The sequence below is a fragment of the Eretmochelys imbricata genome, chromosome 2 (genome assembly GCF_965152235.1).
Source record: "Eretmochelys imbricata isolate rEreImb1 chromosome 2, rEreImb1.hap1, whole genome shotgun sequence".
In the NCBI taxonomy this organism is placed as follows: Eukaryota; Metazoa; Chordata; order Testudines; family Cheloniidae; genus Eretmochelys; species Eretmochelys imbricata.
The window spans coordinates 256,143,596-256,166,334 of record NC_135573.1 but is presented as its reverse complement, the minus strand read 5'-3'; the positions used below and the strand labels follow the sequence as shown (position 1 = coordinate 256,166,334).

General features: G+C 41.2%; 1 protein-coding gene across 1 annotated transcript; it reads right to left on the bottom strand.

Annotated features, from left to right (window-relative positions):
• Positions 1-13,781: 13,781 nt before the first annotated feature.
• On the bottom strand, positions 13,782-21,311 carry LOC144260772 (sodium channel protein type 5 subunit alpha-like). The gene is made up of 4 exons (XM_077809506.1): positions 21,069-21,311; positions 18,656-18,774; positions 15,970-16,086; positions 13,782-13,854 (listed from the first exon to the last, which is right to left on the bottom strand). The coding sequence occupies exons 1-4, from the start codon at positions 21,309-21,311 to the stop codon at positions 13,782-13,784; spliced, it is 552 nt and encodes a 183-aa protein (XP_077665632.1).
• Positions 21,312-22,739: the final 1,428 nt, after the last annotated feature.

The window sequence follows — 22,739 nt, the reverse complement described above, 5'->3', positions numbered from 1 at the left end:
CGGCAGGCAAACGCAGGCCTTTTGGCCTAATGTGCGGAGGCTATCACCCCAGTAGTGGGGCTGGCAGCAGGGAGTATGGGGAACCCAGACACACCCTACTCCACCTGGTCCCATTCCAGGGCCCTAACAATGGCCACTGTGTCAGCGGGGATCCGACTGAAACATGCTGACGGGGGTTCAGGCAACAACACAACCAAACTACTGTCTGGGGTCTGTGGGGTACTTCCTACACTTCCCTTGTGATGTACCTGTATCTCGGGGTCATCCTCCATCTCCCCGGGATAAACTGCAAGCAGCGGTCCCAGTAGCTCCTTGGCATCCTGGTCGGCTAGCAGCACTGGCAGGTCTGGTGAGTCCTCAGTGCTGCAGAGGTCCTCTTTGGGCTCCTGCTCCAGCAGGAGGTGGGAATCATCTCTCTCCTCCAGCAGCTCTGGCCCACTTTAGCTGGAGGCCCTGCTTTTTATACTTCCTGTCCTGCCTCTCAACTTCTGAAGGAGCGGGCCTTGCCTGGTTCTGCTGCCTCGGGTGCTGAGAGTGATCCCTCCTGCTTTGGCTTGGGGGAGGCAACTCTGTCTCACTACAGATATATTAACAGGAATGTCATGTGTCAGACATGGGAGGTAATTGTCCCACTCTGCTCTTCAGTGGTGAGGCCTCAGCTAGAGTACTGTGTCCAGTATTGGGCACCACACTTTAAGAAAGATGTAGACAAATTGGAGAGGGTCCAGAGGAGAGCAACAAAAATTATAAAAAATTTAGAAAAACTGACCTATGAGGAAAGGATAAAAAAATGGGGATGTGTAATCCCGAGAAAAGAAGATGAGGGATGGGGGACCTTATAAGTCTTCAAATATGTTAAGGGCTGTCATACAGAGGATGGTGATTAATTGTTCTCTGTGTCCACTGAAGGTAGGAAAAAAAAAGTAATCAGCTTAATCTATAGTAAGGGAGAGCTATATTATGAAAAACAAACTATAAGGATAGTTAAACATGGGAATAAGTTCCTAAGGAAGCTTGTGGAATCCCCGTTATCGGAAGTTTTAAAGAACAGAATAGGACAAACACCTCTCAGGGATGATCTAGGTTTATTTGATTCTGCCTGAGCATGGGGGCTGGGAATAACTTCTCGCGGTCCCTTCTAGCCCCATATTTCTATCATTCTATATTTGGGTTTTCTGAAATTCCAATAAAATGTCATTGAAATTACTAAAATTGTTATCTTAAGAGGATAGTTTAGGAAACATGCATCATTGATGTGATTGGCCATGTTGAAACGGTCACGTAAACAGCTATGAGACTCAGTTCCTTTTGTTGCATGTTTCACTAGGTATTCCTACAGGTTGTTCTGACATCACATATGTGGTAATGTGACACTTCTTTCCTAAAACCAGACGTGTTTGTATACCTTTTGTGTGAACCAGAAGCAAAACAGATATAAGCGAAGGAAAAACTCAACTAAATTATATTTGTCAGGAAAAAGCAGCAGCCTCTGTAGTATTTCTAAAATGAAACCTCTGAATTACTGATCCACATACCGTTTGTCAGCTTCCAACCAATCTGTTTCCACTGTATCTGATTGTAAATCCAGTTTAATGAGTTTTGTTGGCATCTACTGTAACCGAATGACTGCATTCTGAAATTATCATCAGTTTATTGATAAGATAAAGTCTTTGGAAAACTCTGAGTTAAAAGGAAATGAATTCCGAGGATTTCATCCTGATATTGAAGTAGTATCTGGAGACAACCAATTTGATTCCTAAAATGAAATTCTGGTGTTGGGTAACTCTTCCGATAAAATATTTCATAGATTAGCAAACAGGGGGCATGGAAAAGATCCATTAAATCATCTTGTCTGTTTCTCTAATATATCTGAATTTGAAGAATAACTATATTAAATATATACATTTAAATGTATCAGGTTTGACTTAAGGTACTGTAAGAAGGAAAAACATTGAATTTTTCCCACTATGAAAATGGGAGTAAATGTTTGTCTTGATAAGGGATTATAAAGGCCGTAGCAGCAACTGTTGTAATTAAAATTGCATAAGTTTCCATTCTAATATCACGGTTTTAGTCTGTTATAACTTTCTGAAATGTACACGTTTTGGATTGAAATTTTCCAGGTTTGATCGTTGTTTCAAACTGATTTTTATTTTTAAAGGAAGTTTAAACAAAACTGGTTCAGCCATTTTTGAGTATAAGAAAAGTCCAGAACTTCAGAGTACCTTTTATAATAGATTTTTGTAACAGTTAATGGCTAGAATGTCTAAATTTCAGTAAGGCAAGGAAATAGTGCTCATTTTGGAGTGTCCTTGAGTGTTCTGGTGAAAACTGATTTTGATGTGACCAAGATAAGACCCCTTGAACATTTCTTCATGCACCTCCACAGTAGATTTTCCACACATTCTCCTACTACATTTTAAAGTGTACAGCTATAGAAGGCGGCACTATGCATATATGAATAGCAAGCTTAGCTCTGCCTGGAAAATGCAATGGTGGTGTAGAAGGGCTGATTCAGGGTTCTGCAGAATCCCTTGCATTATTGTGGCACATCTTGAAAACATGTGGGGTGAGCAAAAGAACTCCTTCTGCTCCAGGATCCACAGATGTGGCATACAGTGATTTCCCTTCCTCCTCTGAGCATAGTTTGCATCCATATCAGAATGGGGCCACCAGCCCTGATTCTTCAATGTATTGCACTATAGGCTTGATTCTCCTCGGATGTCAGTCTTCTACAAGTGTAATTTCAACAGAGTTACTGACTTTCACAACAGGAGAATTAGGCTCCTTGTGTAGTAATTTCTGCAATGCGAGTGTAAGAGTCCCTAGCTGTGTACATGAGTGAGCCATTTTGATTTGGCAGCACTTGCAAATCTGTGAAGTGGGTGTAGAATGACTATATATGGTGCAATTCAGGAGAAACCAGCCCACTTAGATTCAGTGCTTTATTTGCCTCACTCTCTTTGCATCTCGTCAAGCCCATGAGTTCAAGATGTTTAATTGTGTCTGGTATTTGAAGGCTTCTTCAAAGAAAATGGGGCCAGGAAATGGAGGGGTGGAATTTGCTACCTGACTATACTGTATGTTATGTTCCCTCTGTCATCCTGGTCCTCTAGAATCTCTTCATCTAGCCTGGGGATAAATGAAGTCAAAGGAAAGGGCATACTAGAACAGATTCCTCCTTGGCTACTGATATAATCGGAGCTGGTCCATTCCCTTCCACTCGCAGGAATATTGGATTCACTTTATTATTGTTTTGATTGTAAAATGTCCTCTTTAATTTTGGCTGCCAGAAAAATGTGGGCCAGTTTGGTTAGAAAATTTAAATCGCATTCCTTCTCATCATTCATGCTGGATTTTAGGGCAACCCATTGTTGAAAATCAACAAGAAACCATTAATGGGGAGAAAGTGGATGGATAAGGGGATAATTTAGGTGTCAATTGATTTCAGAGGATCTGCCATTCCAAGCACTCCAATAACAACACAGCCTACTTAGTCCGGTTGCATGGGATTACTTGCAACTGAAGCATCTCTTGAAGATCCTGTTTGTGCCAGTGACCAGGATATGGGTGGTCAGGCCCAGTGATTAGAGCAAGCTTTGAGATTCGGAAATCAGACCCCAGACGCTAGAGCCAAGAGTCACAGACAAAGTCAGAACTGGTTTACCTGGAGTGAGGCAAGGGAGGAACAAGGCTGGGTTTAAGGCAGAGGCAGGACTGGAACAAGACGAGACGAAGAAGAGGCAGGCACAGGTGCTATTGCTGCCATGATTAAATGCTTTGAGCAGCCGCTGAATTGCTCCTGCACTTAAGAGCCAGTATGCTGATTATTCCAACCAATCAGGTGGCTTAGCCAATCAGGCAGCCTACTACAGGCCAGCTGTGTTCATTAGATTACCCAGAGATTGGTTCTGCCAGAGGCCCTGCTTATACACTGGATCTGCTGCAGGCCCTGCTTCCTAACAATACTCCCCTCTCAAGGGTGCCTCCTTGTGGCCTTGGAGCCCAACTTCTTGGGATACTTCCAATGGAACTCTCATAATAGGTCTAGTGTGTGGATGTTCTCTGTTGGTTTCCAAGACTGCTTGTCCAGATCAGAGCATTCCCAGTCCACCAGGTGCTGGAGCCATCCTCTAACTCACTGAGAGTCAAGGATTCAGTCAGGGTGGATTTGATTTAAATCACTAGTATCAAAGGCTTGATTTAAACACTGCTCAATTTCTCTTTCATATACTTTATCCAGCAATTTGCCTGCGACTTCTGCTCTGTTGGGTGGACTGTATCCTGGTCTTAATGACTGAACCATGTTAATGAAGTGAGGGTTCTCAATCATACAGAAAGGGGAGTTTGTTGCATAAACAAATGGGGCAATTTTTTCATCAATTACCTCTTTTTGTAATCTGCTGGTTCTTATCACAAGATCCTCTTTTTGCTACAGGTGATGTACTGTGGCTATGTGACATACATGATGTGACTGAAACACTATCATTGGCAGATAACAAACTATAGAAAATGATGGTGATCATGAAGGTGGATAGTCTTCAGATTTCTGTATGTTGCGTATGCATTCTTCTTAATAAAATAAGTTAATGGAGTTATTTAATTATTATTACAATACTGCTCATTTAGTATTATTCATTGCATTCACTGACACTCAGTACTACTTTAAAGGTGAAATGGTAAAAGGAAGATCTGCCTATTTCAGCCATTTATTTTTTATCACAACTGCATCTAAAATGATAGTACTATAGAGCAGTGGTATAGAACCACTGCTATAGAGTAACAACGAGATGTTTTACTCAAACGTGAGATTTCAAAAATAGTCCAGAAGGAAGACAGGCAGTCCTTAAGAAAGAAGTATGAAATAAAAAAGTTTACCAACCTGAAGATCCTGCATGTTCAGACATGTTCCTTTCATCGTCTTCAAAGGAGCTTCCTCCTGAGAAGGAACGCTTCTCATGATGATGTTTTATTTGGGCAACCAGGCCTTGCATTTCTTTGTTGCATTGTTTGCATTTTGTACGCATGGCTGTCTTACCCACAGGTAGAGGAACTTCATTAAAATATTCCCAAACTAGGTCTCTTTTATGGCCTGCTGCCATTATAGGCTCTCTCTTCTAGTGAGAGAATGGTATGGTAGATCTCAAATCAATGAAGGCTACACTCAGAAAGACCTCAAGACTTCTGGAATATGCTGCTCAAACAGTTTCACTTTTGTTTCTACTGCCTGTCCCTCCCTTCTCACATTTATCTCCAGACTTCTCCTTGTCCAAATGTATTCTTCCCCCAACAATCTTCTATTCATTGAACTTTTTGAAACTTCGCACATCTAGAAAGAGATAAGGGATTGACTCTAGGGACAATAGGGTTGTCTGTTATTTCTCACCTCTATATATTATTGATTTAAAAACATTTTTGCTGTTAACAAACATGTTATATTCTTTCTGGAGAGACAAATGCAGTTTGAGAACTGCAAACCTAAGCATCTCTGATGGCATCTTCTAGACTGAGCACTGAGTCCTATTGGGTAGTTAGAAAGATTAACCTGAATCTATACAGAAGCCCCTGGAACCCCACAAGATTGGGTCCCTAATCCATGAAGTATTGGAACTCATTTACAAAACTTTTCTTAAATATTACATGAATATATTGTCTATACTTTAGAATTCAAACCTTGCAGAAGAGGAGGCAATTCTGTAGTTAGAACTTGGAGGTCAGGTACCTGTATCCTTTAGGATGTGCAGATTTGGGTTGCAAATGGGTCATCAGGGAGCAGATGGAGGATATCAGGCTGCTGTTGATTGTCCCATTGACAAAGTTGGATGCCTTGAGCTCAGTGGCAGAGTGCTAATTGCCAGTTTTAAGATATTCATCTTCGCAGGATAGGATATCAGTCTTTCCATTTCTTGCCCCTGGATCATAGGTTACAACAACGTAAAAGCGAATGAAGAAGAGAGAGGAGTGGATCTGTTGTTGGTTAAGATATTTAGAAGTTCACCAGTACTACAGGTTCTTGTGGTCTATCAAGCCTTAGACAGGGAACTAAGCTCTTTATAGTAAGTGCTGCCACTCTGCAAAAGCCACCTTAGCTCAAAAGCTCCTTGTCCCAAATATTGTAATTTGTTTCTGCCAAGCTTCACTTCTGAGAATAAAAGGCACAGGGGTGGAATTGGTTGCGGGGCTCTGCATGTTGAGATAGTACTGTACTTATGATGTAGTTCAAAGCATTGTCCATGACTATAAATCAGGGATAGTCAATTATTCTTGGTCAAGGTATAGTCAAGGTCCAGGCCCCAGAGAAACATTTTTCACATCGAGAGTGCCCCTGTTCAACAAACACATACGATGCTGTGCATTAGTAATATACCTATTACTTACAGTTTTAGTACATTAAATGAAAAATAAAATCAAACCACTGTATAACCCAGAAATAACCTCCAAGAAAGGAGACTGAGACTTTAAAAAAGTACATAGATAAAATGTCAAATAGATGCAAATATTAGCATTAAAACATTTTCTGACTACTGTTTTAAGTTTTGAAAGTGTTATGTGTTTACAAGAGTATTAACTTAGATTGTTATTAGAAAGATGTGATTCAACCCAAGATGGAGAGTTCATGTGTATTAAGTGTTATTTTCTTTCAAACTAATATTAAATAAGCCACAAAAGGCTTGAAAGTTTTGAATGTTTATCCATATACATATGCCTACAATAAATTTGACAAACACACACATATTAAGTAAAAGAATCATGAATAATTACTATGAGATACCTGTTAAACTACAGTGTCACTACTGAAAATGTAATTTTATGTGGCAATACAAATTTAAAATAAAATACGCATGAATAGTGTATAATTATAATACTTGTCATCAGTGGGAAAAGTGACAGGTCCTCTTCTGGACAAGGGCCTTTAAGGTTGTAGTGAGTTCTGACAAGGCAAGATGGAGGCAATTGCACAGATTATTATCAGTCAGAACAGAGTGATTATATGATTTAATGTTGTTTGTTGTTGAGAATGCTGACTCACAGGTATGTTGAGCCAAACAGTCAAAATGTTAAATGCCATCTTCGTCAAATGTGGATACTTGGAGTTCAGCAGAAGGGTTGTCCAGAAAATTTCAGATGTAGTTTGAGTGTGCCGCACCTTAAGCATCTCATCCGCTTGTAAATCAGTAAGCTCCATTTGTAGTTTTGCTTTTTTGACATCTGCAAAGGATGCTTTTGCTTGATCACACCAAGTGCCATTTGCTTGTACCATGAATGGGTTCCTTACAAACAGGGAGATGTTAACACTTAAATTCTTAAAAAGAAAAGGAGTACTTGTGGCACCTTAGAGACTAACCAATTTATTTGAGCATGAGCTTTCGTGAGAAATTTTCGTGAAAATTGGTTAGTCTCTAAGGTGCCACAAGTACTCCTTTTCTTTTTGCGAATACAGACTAACACGGCTGTTACTCTGAAACTTAAATTCTTGGAACCTCTGCTGGGAGCTTTGAAGAAGCCTGTCCAGAGATGGTGCCATCTGATTTACATCTGCAATGTCCTGGCAATTTAGCAGCATTGGGAAATGAAGCATCTCCCCAGTTTTCAGATCTCTTTTGAAGAGAGACAGTTTGTTTTGAAATGAAGCGACAGTGCTGTGGAGATCCATTTCATTGTGATTTTGCCCCTGTAGCTTTAAGTTGGAACAATTTAAGTGGCCTTGTCAAATCAACAAGGAAGGCCAGGATGATCATGCTTGCGGCATCCCTCAAAAATGAGTGTAGCTCTTCTGCCATTTTCTCTGGGATATTGCATAGATCTTCTTCCACATGAATTTGAATTTCCCACAGCCTTCTTAGTACTTCCCCTCTGCTCAGAGATCAGATGTCATGAACCAACAGGTCATTGTAATCGGCAGATATTTCTGAAAGAAAGCTTTTGAACTGCCTGTGTTGTAGTGCTGACTTAGACTGAAGAAAGCTGACAAGTTTAATCACCATTGACATGACATTAGCATACTCCTATCTAAGCTATGCGCAAAGTGTAGTTTGATGGATTACACAGTGTTAGGAAATCAAATTGGAGTTCGGATCTGTCAAGGTTCCTTCCCCACTCTGAACTCTAGGGTACAGATATGGGGACCTGCATGAAAACCCCCTAAGCTTATTTTTACCAGTTTAGGTTAAAACTTCCCCAAGATACAAACTATTTTACCTTTTGTCCCTGGACTTTAATGCTGCCACCACCAAGCATCTAACAAATATAACGGGGAAGGAGCCGACTTGGAAATGTCTTTCCCCCCAGAAGCCCCCCAAGCCCTATACCCCCTTTCCTGGGGAAGGCTTGATAAAAATCCTCACCAATTTGCATAGGTGAACACAGACCCAAACCTTTGGATCTCAAGAACAATGAAAAAGCAATCAGGTTCTTAAAAGAAGAATTTTAATTGAAGAAAAAGTAAATGAATAGACTCTGTAAAATCAGGATGGTAAATACCTTACAGGGTAATCAGATTCAAAACATAGAGAATCCCTCTAGGCAAAACCTTAAGTTACAAAAAGACGCAAAAACAGGAATATACATTCCATTCAGCACAACTTATTTTATCAGCCATTTAAACAAAACAGAATCTAACGCATATCTAACTAGATTGCTTACTGACTTTTTACAGGAGTTCTGACTTGCATTCCTGCTCTGGTCCCGGCAAAAACAACACACAGACAGAGAGAACCCTTTGTTTCACCCCCCTCCAGCTTTGAAAGTATCTTGTCTCCTCATTGGTCATTTTGGTCAGGTGCCAGCGAGGTTGTCTTAGCTTCTTAACCCTTTACAGGTGAAAGGGTCTTTCCTCTGGCCAGGAGGGATTTAAAGGTGTTTACCCTTCCCTTTATATTTATGACATGCCCCCCAAATCACAAATAGGGTGAAACGCTGGCTGTGATTTCTTCCTGGAGCTCTAGGAGAAAACAGAGTTAATAAGACACGTGCACCTCTAAATATACTACCAAGTATATAAAGACTAACAATATTTTCCACATCTCAAGGACGATTTTAACCAGTTGATTCAGGGAAACTTTCATGGGAGAGTGCATCAGCCACTTTGTTAGAAGCTCCTGATTACCAGCAAACACCTAATTGATTTGCCTGATTAAGGAATGAGTAAAAACTGAATAGGATTTGACCTAATAATAATAAATATTAATTATAAAGCAGAAGTCTGCTGAGTCATTAAGGACATTGCACAGTCAAAACAATGATCAACAAGAACAATTAGAACAGCCTTCTGTATAACAGATATTATAAAAATCAAGCAAAATGCTTAAAGACATGAACAATCAAAATAACTAAAATGGCAGATTGTTTCCAGTGCTTAAATTATTCTGACTGGGCCAACAATCCTGAGACACCACCACATCCACAAATTCAGTTGTTTCTGTAACACAAAGTCACTCAGATAAAAAAAAGACAAAAGACTGTTAAGGAAAAGTTAGCACATGTGACTCCATTTTGGTTTGGGGCCCACCATTGTTTAAATGCCAGCACATCATACACCAGGAGGAGTAATCCTTAGATATTGAATCCCTGTGAAAATCCTCCTCCTTGTCTCCAGCCTGCCTTGACTCCCAGTATCTGGTTTTTGTCAGTCTCTAACTCCCTGTCTCTTGGCCTTAATGTAAGGCCTCCCATCCTAATAATAAAAGTTACTAATGCATGGCTTTAAAACCATGCTGTGTAATTAACATACTGGTATAACACAAAAAATGCACCAAGCAAAAATAAATGGTAAATAAAACAAGGGTTTGTTTATTAGCTAAGATTTCCAATGCACAAGGGCAACATGCTTTGCTAAAAAATATATAACCTTTGTATAATCTGCATTCAGGGTCCCCTCCTAGCTAGCAGGGGGGCACACGCTCGAGCGTAATAAACTTAGTGTCTTTTGAAAACTCTGCAGTTGTGGACTTTGTTTCTGTGCCTCAGCCTAAATTCAAACTATGCGTGACCTATCAGGTATAATTCGCAGCACTGGTGTGCGTGTCCTATCAGGTATAATTCGCAGCACTGGTGTGCGTGTCCTACCAGGTGTAATTCGCAGCACTAGTGTGCGTGTCCTACCAGGTGTAATTCGCAGCACTAGTGTGCGTGTCCTACCAGGTGCAATTCGTAACAAGACCTACAAAACCAATGAAATGGTTGGAGGAGAGAATCACTTGTAGTTGACAGAAAATATTCAAAAATCTGGGCTTCTTATCTGGGAGTATTGAAATAGTTTTTAAAGCTCTCAGAACCCTGAATGTACGAAGTATCGAAACATTGCCTAGATCACTAAACTCCCCTGCATATCTATAAAATCAAGACATGACAAAATATGCTATTAAATTGAATGACAGTGGAAATATTTTATACAACTTTTCTTAATTTCTAACCCTTCTGAGCATATAATATCTTGAGCATTTACAAACCCAATGTCAAGGGCTCATCCTGAGTATTATGTATCAAGGATCCATTTCTTGATTACTCAAATAGCACATACTTATAAATTAGTGCTTGATTATGAATGCTTCCAACATCCCACAATACCATGAGCTTCTAAATTTAGCCAAAAACAGCAACACATTAATTATTACAAATATTTATTAAAAATATTTTGGCCAGAGGAAGGAGAAAATAATTACTTTTGATCAAATTCCCAAGTAATACTTCAAAGTTTGCCTCCTCCCTAGGCTACAATAAATCTATCAATTCCTCTTACATCACGGTTCCTCCCTGGAAAAAAAATCCATCAGTTCTCCTCACTATAAGAAAATGAATCAATTCCACCCTGTAATAGTCTCTATTCCCAGAGTACAGATCAAACAGTCCAAGCCACAAAACAATCTGACACCTCCACTTCTCTCTCTCTCGCTCTCTCTCTCTCTCTCACACACACACACAGTCCCTAGTACCTCTCAGTTACTGCCTTTAGCTCTTTTTTCTCAGCCTTACCTGTTGCTACCTCTGTTTATCACCTCTCTCTCTGACACACACACATGAGCGTGTTCACCTACTCGCCCACATACCTGTTGTTCTTTCAACCAAGTGGGAGGTAGAGTTGGAGACTTTAGAATGAGTCACTTCTTCACTGGCAGAGACTGCTAGAACAGTATAAAGAGGAAGCTCTCTCTAGCGAAGCTCTATGACTGTTACAGGCTGGACATGCAATAGGCATGCAATAGGCTGCTGTAGGGACAAGCCCTGAATGGCAGCTTAGACAGTAAGAGCCTGAAGAGAACAGTCAGAATCACTGGAGAAGGGAGACAGTGGGGAGCTAGTCAATCAGCAAGGTCCAGGAGGAGAGTTGGTATCCACCTCTGGACCAGAGAGGTTTACAGTTTGAGCCTGGGAAGGAAGCAGGAAGCTAAAGAGTGTGCTGACAGAGACATCCTGAAGAGGAAGTATCTAAGACATTAGCTCTCCATCGAGAAATAGCAGAAGAAGAGACTGAACTCCAGAGTGGATGTGGGGTGGAGCAGCAGAGTCTGGAATGCAAAAGGGGCTGATGACAAATTACTGATGAGAGACTGTCAAGGTTCCTCCCCCACTCTGAACTCTAGGGTACAGATGTGGGGACCTGCATGAAAAACCTCCTAAGCTTATCTTTACCAGCTTAGGTCAAAACTTCCCCAAGGTACAAAATATTCCACCCGTTGTCCTTGGATTGGCCGCTACCACCACCAAACTAATACTGGTTACTGGGGAAGAGCTGTTTGGATGCGTCTTTCCCCCCAAAATACTTCCCAAAACCTTGCACCCCACTTCCTGGACAAGGTTTGGTAAAAAGCCTCACCAATTTGCCTAGGTGACTACAGACCCAGACCCTTGGATCTTAAGAACAATGAACAATCCTCCCAACACTTGCACCCCTCCTTTCCTGGGAAATGTTGGATAAAAAGCCTCACCAATTTGCATAGGTGACCACAGACCCAAACCCTTGGATCTGAGAACAATGAAAAAGCATTCAGTTTTCTTACAAGAAGACTTTTAATAAAAATAGAAGTAAATAGAAATAAAGAAATCCCCCCTGTAAAATCAGGATGGTAGATATCTTACAGGGTAATTAGATTCAAAAACATAGAGAACCCCTCTAGGCAAAACCTTAAGTTACAAAAAAGATACACAGACAGAAATAGTTATTCTATTCAGCACAATTCTTTTCTCAGCCATTTAAAGAAATCATAATCTAACACATACCTAGCTAGATTACTTACTAAAAGTTCTAAGACTCCATTCCTGGTCTATCCCCGGCAAAGGCAGCATAAAGACAGACCCACAGACTCTTTGTTTCTCTCCCTCCTCCCAGCTTTTGAAAGTATCTTGTCTCCTCATTGGTCATTTTGGTCAGGTGCCAGCGAGGTTACCTTTAGCTTCTTAACCCTTTACAGGTGAGAGGAGCTTTCCCCTGGCCAGGAGGGATTTCAAAGGGGTTTACCCTTCCCTTTATATTTATGACAGAGACGGTGAGAAGGATCATCCCCTGAGGAGGAGGAAAACTGAAGCCTAGAATTCTTTATTTTAATTTATTCATTAATCACCATTAAAGTCCTTCCTTGAACAATGGGTTACTGAAGGTGAAGTCTGACTCAGGACTGAGTTACATAGCCAAAAGGGGAAACTGTGGCATGATCCACGGCCTTGGCTGGTGACCCTTCCCTTAGAATGGTTGTCAGTAGTGTCCTGGGAATTAGTAAAAGGGACCAATGGATTTAATGGAACTAAAAAAGTCCTGTGGCTGTCTCTGTGTGTGGTAGGAAGTTCCTCCTCTCATCTCTGTTGACTGGGCTGCAGTCAGTGTGTTGTCACTGGGAGCACAGTGAATGAGAAGCTGTCTGTGCAGACAGCTCAGAGGAACTCTGCAGGGAGTAGCTCTTGCCACTGTTGGTATGGAGTACACTTCATACTATCTACAGTGAAATAATTGGAAACACTATGGATGATAGTATTGTCTGTTCATTGCCTTATTGTGATAAAAGGAAACGAAGATACAAGGGACTGAAAGGCCCAGTTTCTTTGGAACTCTCATCACTCAGGCAAGTTGGGAGTAATCAAACCATGGAGTAATAAGTTCCGCCTCCCCCTTGTTACTTATACTTTAAAAGAAAGTGACAGAAAAATTTGACATCCCAAATTTGACAGCCCATAGGTCTTGAACTCCTGTGGATTGCAGACCTTCTTGACAAGCTTGTGTAAAAGGAGGAGCCTGTAATACAGTGGCTTAATTAATTTGGTTTTATTGCTTTCTAATTATAGAAAGTTCAAGCTCACACTGTTTTTGGTGATGCCGATCCCAGATTTAATCCACTGACTACCATGATGTCTGCATATATGTGGCACACAGATACTTCATGACAGTATAGATATTACATCTCACTTCCTGTCAGGTCAGACCCTTTTCCTCTTTCATAAAAAAGGGGCTGCTGATGGCTACTTGATGGCACTGAATGTATCATCTATGTTGCTATCTTTATCCTCTGTACAATCCCCTTAGCCTCTTTTTGTGGGACTGGCATGCTGTTGATATCCAGTATATGATACAACAAAGAGAATACAAGAGCACTAGATACAGTTATCACTCCTTACAATGTTATTGTGTCTTAAGGGGACGATACAAAACCTTAGTGAAAAGTTCTAGAGAAAATAAACACAAGCAAAAATAATTTTTACCTTTCATGATAGCTCTTTAAAATATATATGTTTACTTACGCCATAACAATGACACTGAAATCCAATCAGTTCCATGGATCTCAAAGGAAGGTGAATTAATTCAGACACAATCCTCTTGCCAATATTTTTATCAATACTTCAAAAGTGTAAATGGCCATGAAAGTGTACCTGGGGAGTGAAGTGCCCAAGAAATGTGAGAACATTAGCAATTAATGGAGGAGGGTATGTGGCACATGCAGTTTACTCACTTTGAGCTGTCTCTTTGCCCAAGAACCTGACCTAGTGCCCCCAAATGAAGTTAATAGAAAGGCTCCCATTGATTTCAATGGGTATTGGATCAGGACTTAACTCCTGCAGGCAACTTAAGATATTAGCTGCCAGCAGTCTGCATGTGGCTATCAACATCTGTGTCTGCAGTATACTTGCTTACATGGGACAATTTTTTGTTTGCTAAAATTTTAAAGTGACTCAGGTTGGGCATCCCTAAATTGAGCCACCCCAAATCACTGTCCACTTTTAAATTTTTTGACAATAATCCATCTCTTCACTGGTTCAAAATGTCAAAGTGGCTGCTCAGTGCATTGTATGTTGTTCACTTGTGTATCTGGTAGCACTTTCTGTAAAGAATGTTGAAAAAAAGGTCACAGAAATACAGCTTTACAGGACTTTAATTTTAAAGGCAGCATTTTCTTTAAAATGGAAACTAGCAGTAAAAGCTCTGCTGGCTTTTCTGAGTGCACTTATCATTTCAGCAAGTTCGAGATCTCCTCAGAGAATTTTAAAGGCATTTGGTATTCAGGAAATATGTTCAGAAATTATTTGACTGCAATGTAGCCCTTTTTACTGAGGGTGGGGGTGGGAAAGGTGTTTGAATTTCCATAGCATCTATTACTTTGTCTAAATTCTGACCCTCCCCCCTTGCAGAGAAACTTCTTGATGTACACTGGTTTTCAAATGGGGATATATATTACAATCATACAGTTCTATTCAGATATTATAGTTAGCAAAGTGGATGACCAGGTAGACTGAAGTTATTAATTTAGATCAAGAGATCTGCATCATGCTGCACAAGGGCAGAACCCTGCACCCACAGGGAGATGTACTGACGTTAATGAGATTCATGTAGGCACACGGATCCAACCCCATAGAGCCAGGGCTGCCCAAATAGGGGCAAAGGGGGTAGTTTGACACAGGCCCTCTGTTTGAGAGAGTACCCAAACTGACTGGTGCTGCAAACTTGAGTGAGTGGCATTCTGACTCTGCATGCCAGATTGCAATGCCCAGAGGGAGAGGAGACACTGCTGCAGGGTGAGTGCAGGGCAGGCTCACGCTCCAACCCTCCGTTTCCTACAGCCTCACCTCAGTGGAATTTGTTTGGAAGGATGGGGGGGCTCAGTTTCAGATTTTATCCCAGGCCCCTGAAAACATGCGTTCCTGCACAGAGCTCATTGGAGTACTCAGTATTGCCAACACAGCGTGTTTGAAAATCATGAGTCAGGTCCCAACAAGTCATGTGAGTGTCTTAAAACAAATGTTTAAAGTAATAGGTTTTTTGTGGTTTTTTTGCTGTGGATGTTGGGGTTGTTAGGGTTCATGTTTTCAAACTTTGACACTGGGAGGGATAGAAGTTTACACTTTTTTTTTTTTAAATGAAGTTTGAGATTCTCAGGTTTTCACATGACATCAGGAGTTGAAGCTTTAAGAAAAAACATTAAATATTTTGATATTTGTGATAAAATTGCGAGATCTGGCCAATGCTGAAGAAAAGGCCTCTTATTAACAAAGTTCCACAGGCAAGAAGCATCTGACAGACCATTTTATTAAAGCAAATTGTGTACAAATCAACATTACAGAAATGAATTCAGTAAGGATTTCAAGACCTTATCCTTTCTCTTAGTCAACAATGACATTGATTGGAGACTTGCCTCAGTAAAAAAATGTGTAAAAATTAAGGGAGGACTTTAGGATTTAGAACAATTAAATGTGGACAAAAGATAATGAAAAGAACTTAGCACTTTTTTGGCACTAAATGGCTGATTCTGCTTTCATTCACCCCACTGAAAATCCAAAGCGACTCCAAAGACTTACTCTGGATTTATAATAGCAAATGAAAGCAGAAGATGGCCTTATATTCACAAAGCAGTAATCCTAAAGTTCTAACACAAGCAAAATTCCTAATGACTCCAACATGTTATCTTGTGTGAGAACTACAAGATTAGGCCAATTAAATAATTAATTAGAACTAGAGAATTAGGAAAAATAAATTCCTACAGAAATACTTACTCGACATACTTGTTCCATGGAGGAGGTGCGGATGACTTAGACTTCCTAGGAGTCTCAAATATAGCCATGAAGACACAATTGATTAAAATAGTGCACATAATAAAAATAATGAACAATGTAAGTAACAGGAGTTAAGGTAAAGAACATTACAGTGTAATCGAAACACTCCACTAATACAAAAAATGTTTAAGCCATTGTAGATTTAACGTCTGGTTTCAAAATTTTGGACATAATTAACAATTCTATTTGTATGTTATTCATATTGACGTCAGATCACAATGAACCCAAGCAACTAAATTGGGACTCCATTGCAATAGGCATTATATGTAAAACTGAATAAGAGACAGTCCCTACCCCAAAAGAACTCAGTCTAAATAAATAAGAACAACGAAGAGTGGGACAAGAGATCTGTTTTTATCCTCCCCTTACATATAGGAAGATAAAGGCCCAGATCCACAATGCTATTAAGGCTTCAGTAGAAATTAGGAGCCTAAACAGCTTTGCGTCTCTGGGCCTAAGTGACTTGTCCAGGGTGACAAAGATAGTTGATAGGTGGGAATTGAACCCAGATGTCAATGTCCCACTTCAACGCTTGAGCCACAAAATCATTGTTTCTCACCCAAGAATAGTTTGTTCAAGAAGATATGTGGGAAATGTCACTGCTTGGCACTACTCTTCTTCTACCCTTTTCCTTCCTTTTTACAATTTGTTACACTCATTCGTGGAGTCTTGTCTTAAAATTATATTATAACTCTTGAGGGCAGAAACTGTGACTTTGTGTTTGTACTACATCTAGCTGGGGCCCTTGGGCAATACTGCTGTACAAGTAATGGAAATAACAATGAATTCCTCATGAAACTCTGAGGTAGGTATTGTATTATGCCCTTTTTACAGATGAAGAAACGAAGATTAAGTAACTTGTCCGAGGTAACAAAGAAAAAGCCAGGTACAAAATGCAGAGGACTGCTTCTGATAACACTGACACTGATTTTAACACTAGAGTAACTATGGGCTTGACCATGGTGATGGTGCAAAGGGTTTGCACTACCGCACACCTGGGATCTGCAACAGCGCTGAGCACTACTCAGTGACCCTGTTGGTGTGGATCCCCACTTGGAACTGAGAGAGTTAGGCACATAGAGTTACCACATAGCAGATGTGATCCACGTACACCCAATATGGAGGAGTGTGCAGGGGGCAGATGGGGCATGGTGCTATGCACCATGCACATATGCACATCATAGAATCATAAAATATTAGGGTTGGAAGAGACCTAAGGAGGTCATCTAGTCCAACCTCCTGCTCAAAGCAGGACCAACACCAACTAAATCATCCCAGCCAGGACTATGTCAAGCTGAGCCTTAAAAACCTCTAAGGATGGAGATTCCACCACCTCCCTAAATAACCCATTCCAGTGCTTCACCACCCTCCTAGTGAAATTGTGTTTCCTAATATCCAACCTAGACCTCCCCCACTGTAACTTGAGACCACTGCTTCTTGTTCTGTCATCTGCCACCACTGAGAACAGCCTAGCTCCATCCTCTTTGGAACCCCCCCTTCAAGTAGTTGAAGGCTGCTATCAAATCCCCCCTTACTCTTCTCTTCTGCAGATTAAATAACCCCAGTTCCTTCAGCCTCTTCTTGTAAATCATGTGCCCCAGCCCCCTAATCATTTTCGATGCCCTCTGCTGGACTCTTTCCCATTTGTCCACCTCCCTTCTGTAGTGAGGCGACCAAAACTGGACACAATACTCCTGGAGTGGCCTCACCAGTGCTGAATAGAGGGGGAATAATCACTTCCCTTGATCTGCTGGCAATGCTCCTACTAATACAGCCCAATATGCTGTTGGCCTTCTTGGCAACAAGGGCACACTGCTGACCCATATCCAGGAAGCAGTGGGGGTGTATAAAAGATTCCCTCCCTCCCCTACCTCCAATATTCTGCTACTCCTACTTGCTGCACTTGTAGGAGCCAACCTCACAGACAGGGACCTCAAGAGGCCCATCAGCTGCACCATGGACCTGAGCACAGGCAGACCTGCTGGAGAAGGGGATGTCTGAACTAGGCTGGCCAGCCCATGTGACCCCCAACTCAGCATGCTAGAGAGGTGATCCTCAACAGAATCACCCTCTCTGCACTGTTGCTGAGCCATGTGCACCACCTCTTCACTGAGGCCTGTTTACTGCAGCAAGAGTGAGCTTAAGATCACACACAGCTCTGCAAGATATGCAGGACACCCTTGCAGGGCTCTGCATGACTGGTAGTACTTAGATCTCCACAGTGGCTGGATCAAGCCCTTGGGTCTGATTCACCACTATGATACTCCAGTTTTACTTCAGCATAACTTTGCCATGTAAAACTGGTGAAACGCCACAGTGAACCAAGCCCATTGACTTTAATGGCATTAATCACAGGTATAAGTGAGATCAGAATTAGGCCCTCTATTACTTGGTTTCCATCCTTCCTCCCTGTAGGTCAATCCCTGTACACTTCCTGTTTCATATACTAGTAACAGTCATTTCTAAAATAATTCACAATTATCTGAAACAGGTGCACTATTGCTTTTAGAAACATGCTAGATCCAGGATATGTTCTAAATAGGACACACTCAGTATTACACCCATATTATCTCATACCCATTATAAAAAAAAAAACTAGAATAAATGAAGCCACCTGAAAGGATATGAATGTACCAAAATTTTAATCACTGCTCTTCTGATCGGCTGAAAAGGGCTAAGTATACACAAGGTACGTGTGGCAGTAAATCGGAAGATTGTTTTCCTTTTGTTCAGTACCATAAATGAAAAAAAACAGAGATAATCTTAATTAATGAAACTTCTCCAGAAAGTGAACTGTGGACATTGAAGGTTGTATTGTTGGCAGAATTGCAATTAATTTGGGGGAAAGATTGATGGTTGACTTGCTTTTTGTTTGTCTATATTGAAAGATTCCTTGTAATTCTTGTTTGTTACCTTTTTTGATTCATTATATATTTTAACCACACATTTTTAAAGTTTCAGTAAACAATACTGTGTACTCTGGAGAACACTATTCATGTCCCTTTTTAAAGGATCAGGGCCTTTATTTGCTGAAGTACTGACTCAGCATTCACTAATATTGACCAGAGCTGTTCAGGAATTTTTCAACAAAACAATTTTTCATTGAAAAATGTGGATTTGTCAAACCTGAAACTTTTCCCATGCAAAGAGTTGTTTCAACAAAACTTTAATTAGGAAAGTGTCTCAGGTCCAGGGTGGAATTTCCCCCTCCTCCTCTCTAGCTTTGAGTAGAATGTCCTAACAATGCATCTACAGTCAGCCTGTCTCCCTTGCTCACTCACTCCTGATGGAGCTGTTCCACTTTGTAGAAATAATTAAATAGTATCTGGGCTAAAGGTAGACTGACTTTATTGCCCAGTGGTCATGGCACCCATCTGGAATGCATGAGACATGGACACAAGTCTCGGTGCCAATGATATTTAATTATTTAAACAAAGAGAATTAGAGCAAGCCATCCTAGTATATCCAATAGTCTGGGGGTTAGGGAACGCACCCTAGCCAATAGCCTGGGGTCTGAGAGAGCTGGGTTCATGTTTTAAAAGCTAAAATATATTCTAGAAATCATTTTGTACTTGGAAGAACTGGTGGTTTTGAAAAAAAATGTATACTTAAGGGCAGTATTTTCTTATTACAATGTGTAACATAGGAAAACAGACTGTATTAAGTGGTTCTAATTATTAACAGCCTATAGAGAGAGAAGCTGCATGTAATGGAGTGGCTTTGATTCAGCCCACATATAGGTCTAATAAGCTTGAAGATACTTTAGATAAAATCCAATAACTCTGTTTTCACTCATCATGCAGCAATAGATTTTTATATTCTCTGTCCTATGTTATATTCAGTGTGGGTGACATTCATCCTTGTGTAGAGGGCTAACATATACCTCCTAAATCCCACTTAAACGCTATTTGGAGGGCTTAAGCAGGATGTAAATCAGGGGTGGCCATATCCGGCCCATCAGACCTTTTAATCCAGCCCTCAGTTCCAGCCAGGGAGTGGGGTCGGGAGTTTGCCCTGCTCCACATCGCTCCCAGGAAGCAGCCTGCCTGACTACCCTCTGGCTCCTACATAGTATGCAGAGGCGCAGCCAGGCAGCTCTGCGCACTGCCCCATCGACAAGCACCACCCTCCACAGCTCCCATTGGCCAGGAATGGCACCTGCGGACAGGGCAGTGTGCAGAGCCACCTGGCTGTGCCTCCGCATAGAAGCCGGAGGGGGGACATGCTTCCAGGAGCTGCTTGAGGTAAGTGCCGCCTGGAGCCTGCACCCCTGAGTCTCCCCCCACCCTCAATCCCCGACCCAACCCTGAACCCCCTCCCACCCTCTGAACCCCTTGGTCCCAGCCCAGAGCACCCTTCTGCACCCCAAACCGCTCATCCCCGGCCCCACCCCAGAACTCACACCCCTAGCTGGAGCCCTTACACACACCCCTGTACGCCAAACCCCTGCCCTGATTGCCCCTCCCACTCTCTGAACCCCTCGGTTCCAGCCTGGAACACCCTCCTGCACCCCAAACCCCTCATCCCCCTGCCCCCACCCCCAGCCAGAGCCCTCATGCTCCCCCGCACCCCAACACTCCACCCCAGCCTGGAGCCCTCTCCCGCACCCTCAAATCCTTGTTTCTGGCTCCATCCCAGAGCCCGCATCCCCAGCCGGAACCCTCATCCCCTCATGCACCCATGCCCCCAATTTTGTGAGCATTCATGGCCCGCCATACAATTTCCATATCTCGATATGGCCCTCGGGCTAAAAAGTTTGCCCACCCCTGTTGTAAATGGTGCACATGCCTCATGCTGATGAATTTCACTCTCTATGATTAGTAGAGTTTAAAACTAAGGTTTTATTACATGATCACTTAGTGATCAAAGTATGATGTCTTTTTTATTATAACTTGATTGAATACAACTGTCTTAATATAATCATTCAAAGAAAGCACTGCCAAATTTATCTCTCTGACTCCTAAACCAGAAAAAGCTCCCTACTGACAAATGATCAAGGAGGGATGAAATCAGATTCCTCGGCATAAGCTGTCTCTAACCTTGTGATCATTGTAATAAGGGTCAAGATCCTCCAGTGGTTTCCCAACAAGCTCCTGAGGAGGATTGCCATAGAGAGTAGGCAGCTTTTGGAAAACCTGCAGGTCAAGTTGGGGACGAGGTTTCTCTTTAGGTTGGTGGTCTTCGAAATTCTTGTAGGCAGCAATCCGCTTCTCAATAGCAGCCAGAGATTCACGCGTGAACTGGCAGAAGTGGTTAGAACACAGTAGTGAAAAGTCAGCCATCTTTTCATCCTTTTCCTCCTGCAGTAGATTTTACTGCTAGTAGTGGAAATAACTAAAAAGAAGTATCAAGATAAGTGACTATCAAAAAAGTAAGCTATCAAAGACAAACCATCTCATTTAGCTTTCCAATTGTTTTATAAGTGTTCCCCGTTTTGTAGCAGTCAGCCTTAGACAAAAATTGGGGGGAAATTGCACTATATTCCTAATTGATAAGCTACAGGGTTTTATTTTTAGATTACATGTAACTGGTAGGATTTAGGTATATATTATAGATGAAATGGAGTTGTGGGTGATCAGACTAATTTTCCAGAGATCTAGGAATGATCAACCACATTTATGAGCTCCTCGGAATATATTTTTCTTCCTTTAAACTCTCAACATACCCTAGAGGCCTTGCATCTCAGCCACAGTCCATCCAGCCAAGGAGGACTAAACATTATTTTTCTTTAAATCTGTCAGTTACGTTCTCTAGTATCTTTACTGATACGTGCTGCAAAGAGCTCCCTGCTAGGATTAAAGGCATAGCCTCCATGGTACTTGTAACTCTTACAACCTTGAGAAGTAACAGAAAGGGAAAAGAAAGGAAGTCTTACACATCTAACTTAAAAGTACCTGGATACTTCTAAAATGTAAAATACATTACACCTAGAATTATCCAGTGATCTTAACATGGAAACAAAGTAACCAAATTGAACAGCATTATTTACTGTTCACACTTACTCATTAGTAGACCTATACATTTTGTGCAGTGTACTTAACATGCTAAGCACATGCCACATCAATAGCTAAAGTACATACTACAAAACAATTGAGGAAAACACACTGCTCAAGAACACCCACAACTCCACAAAAATAGACACCCTCTCCACTCTGCTCAGACCCACAAAGAAACCCTGGATGAATATTTAGGCTTTGCAAGATGCCCTGAAGAGATGCAGCATAACAGTACACAGGAAATGAATAATTTTCTTCCAAGTGCTATAGCTATGGAGGTTACCAATAATAACAACATCTACCAACAGTTAAGAAAGCATTTGAAACAATGCAGCATCTCCGATATCACTGTGTGGTAACTAGAGCAAGACCAATTATCCAAAAATAACCAAAAAAACCCCCAAATGCCCCCTCCCAGATTAAATAACTTATCTTTTTTTACAAAAGTCAAAGTTCCTATGTAAGAAAATCCATTTTAATCATTGCAAATACTAGAAAGCTAATAGGTTTATTTTCCAGCAGCAATGACCAGATAGGAATATGATGTTTCAAACTAAAGAGCACACTCTATTACAATTACAATAACATTTGCAGCGTTGTCAAACAATGATTGCATTTTTTCATGCCATTTTCTAGTTATTACCCACCACCACCAAAAGTCAGACTCTCCAACGAAGGGACAGCCAAGCAGTCCCACATTTATGGTATGGAGAA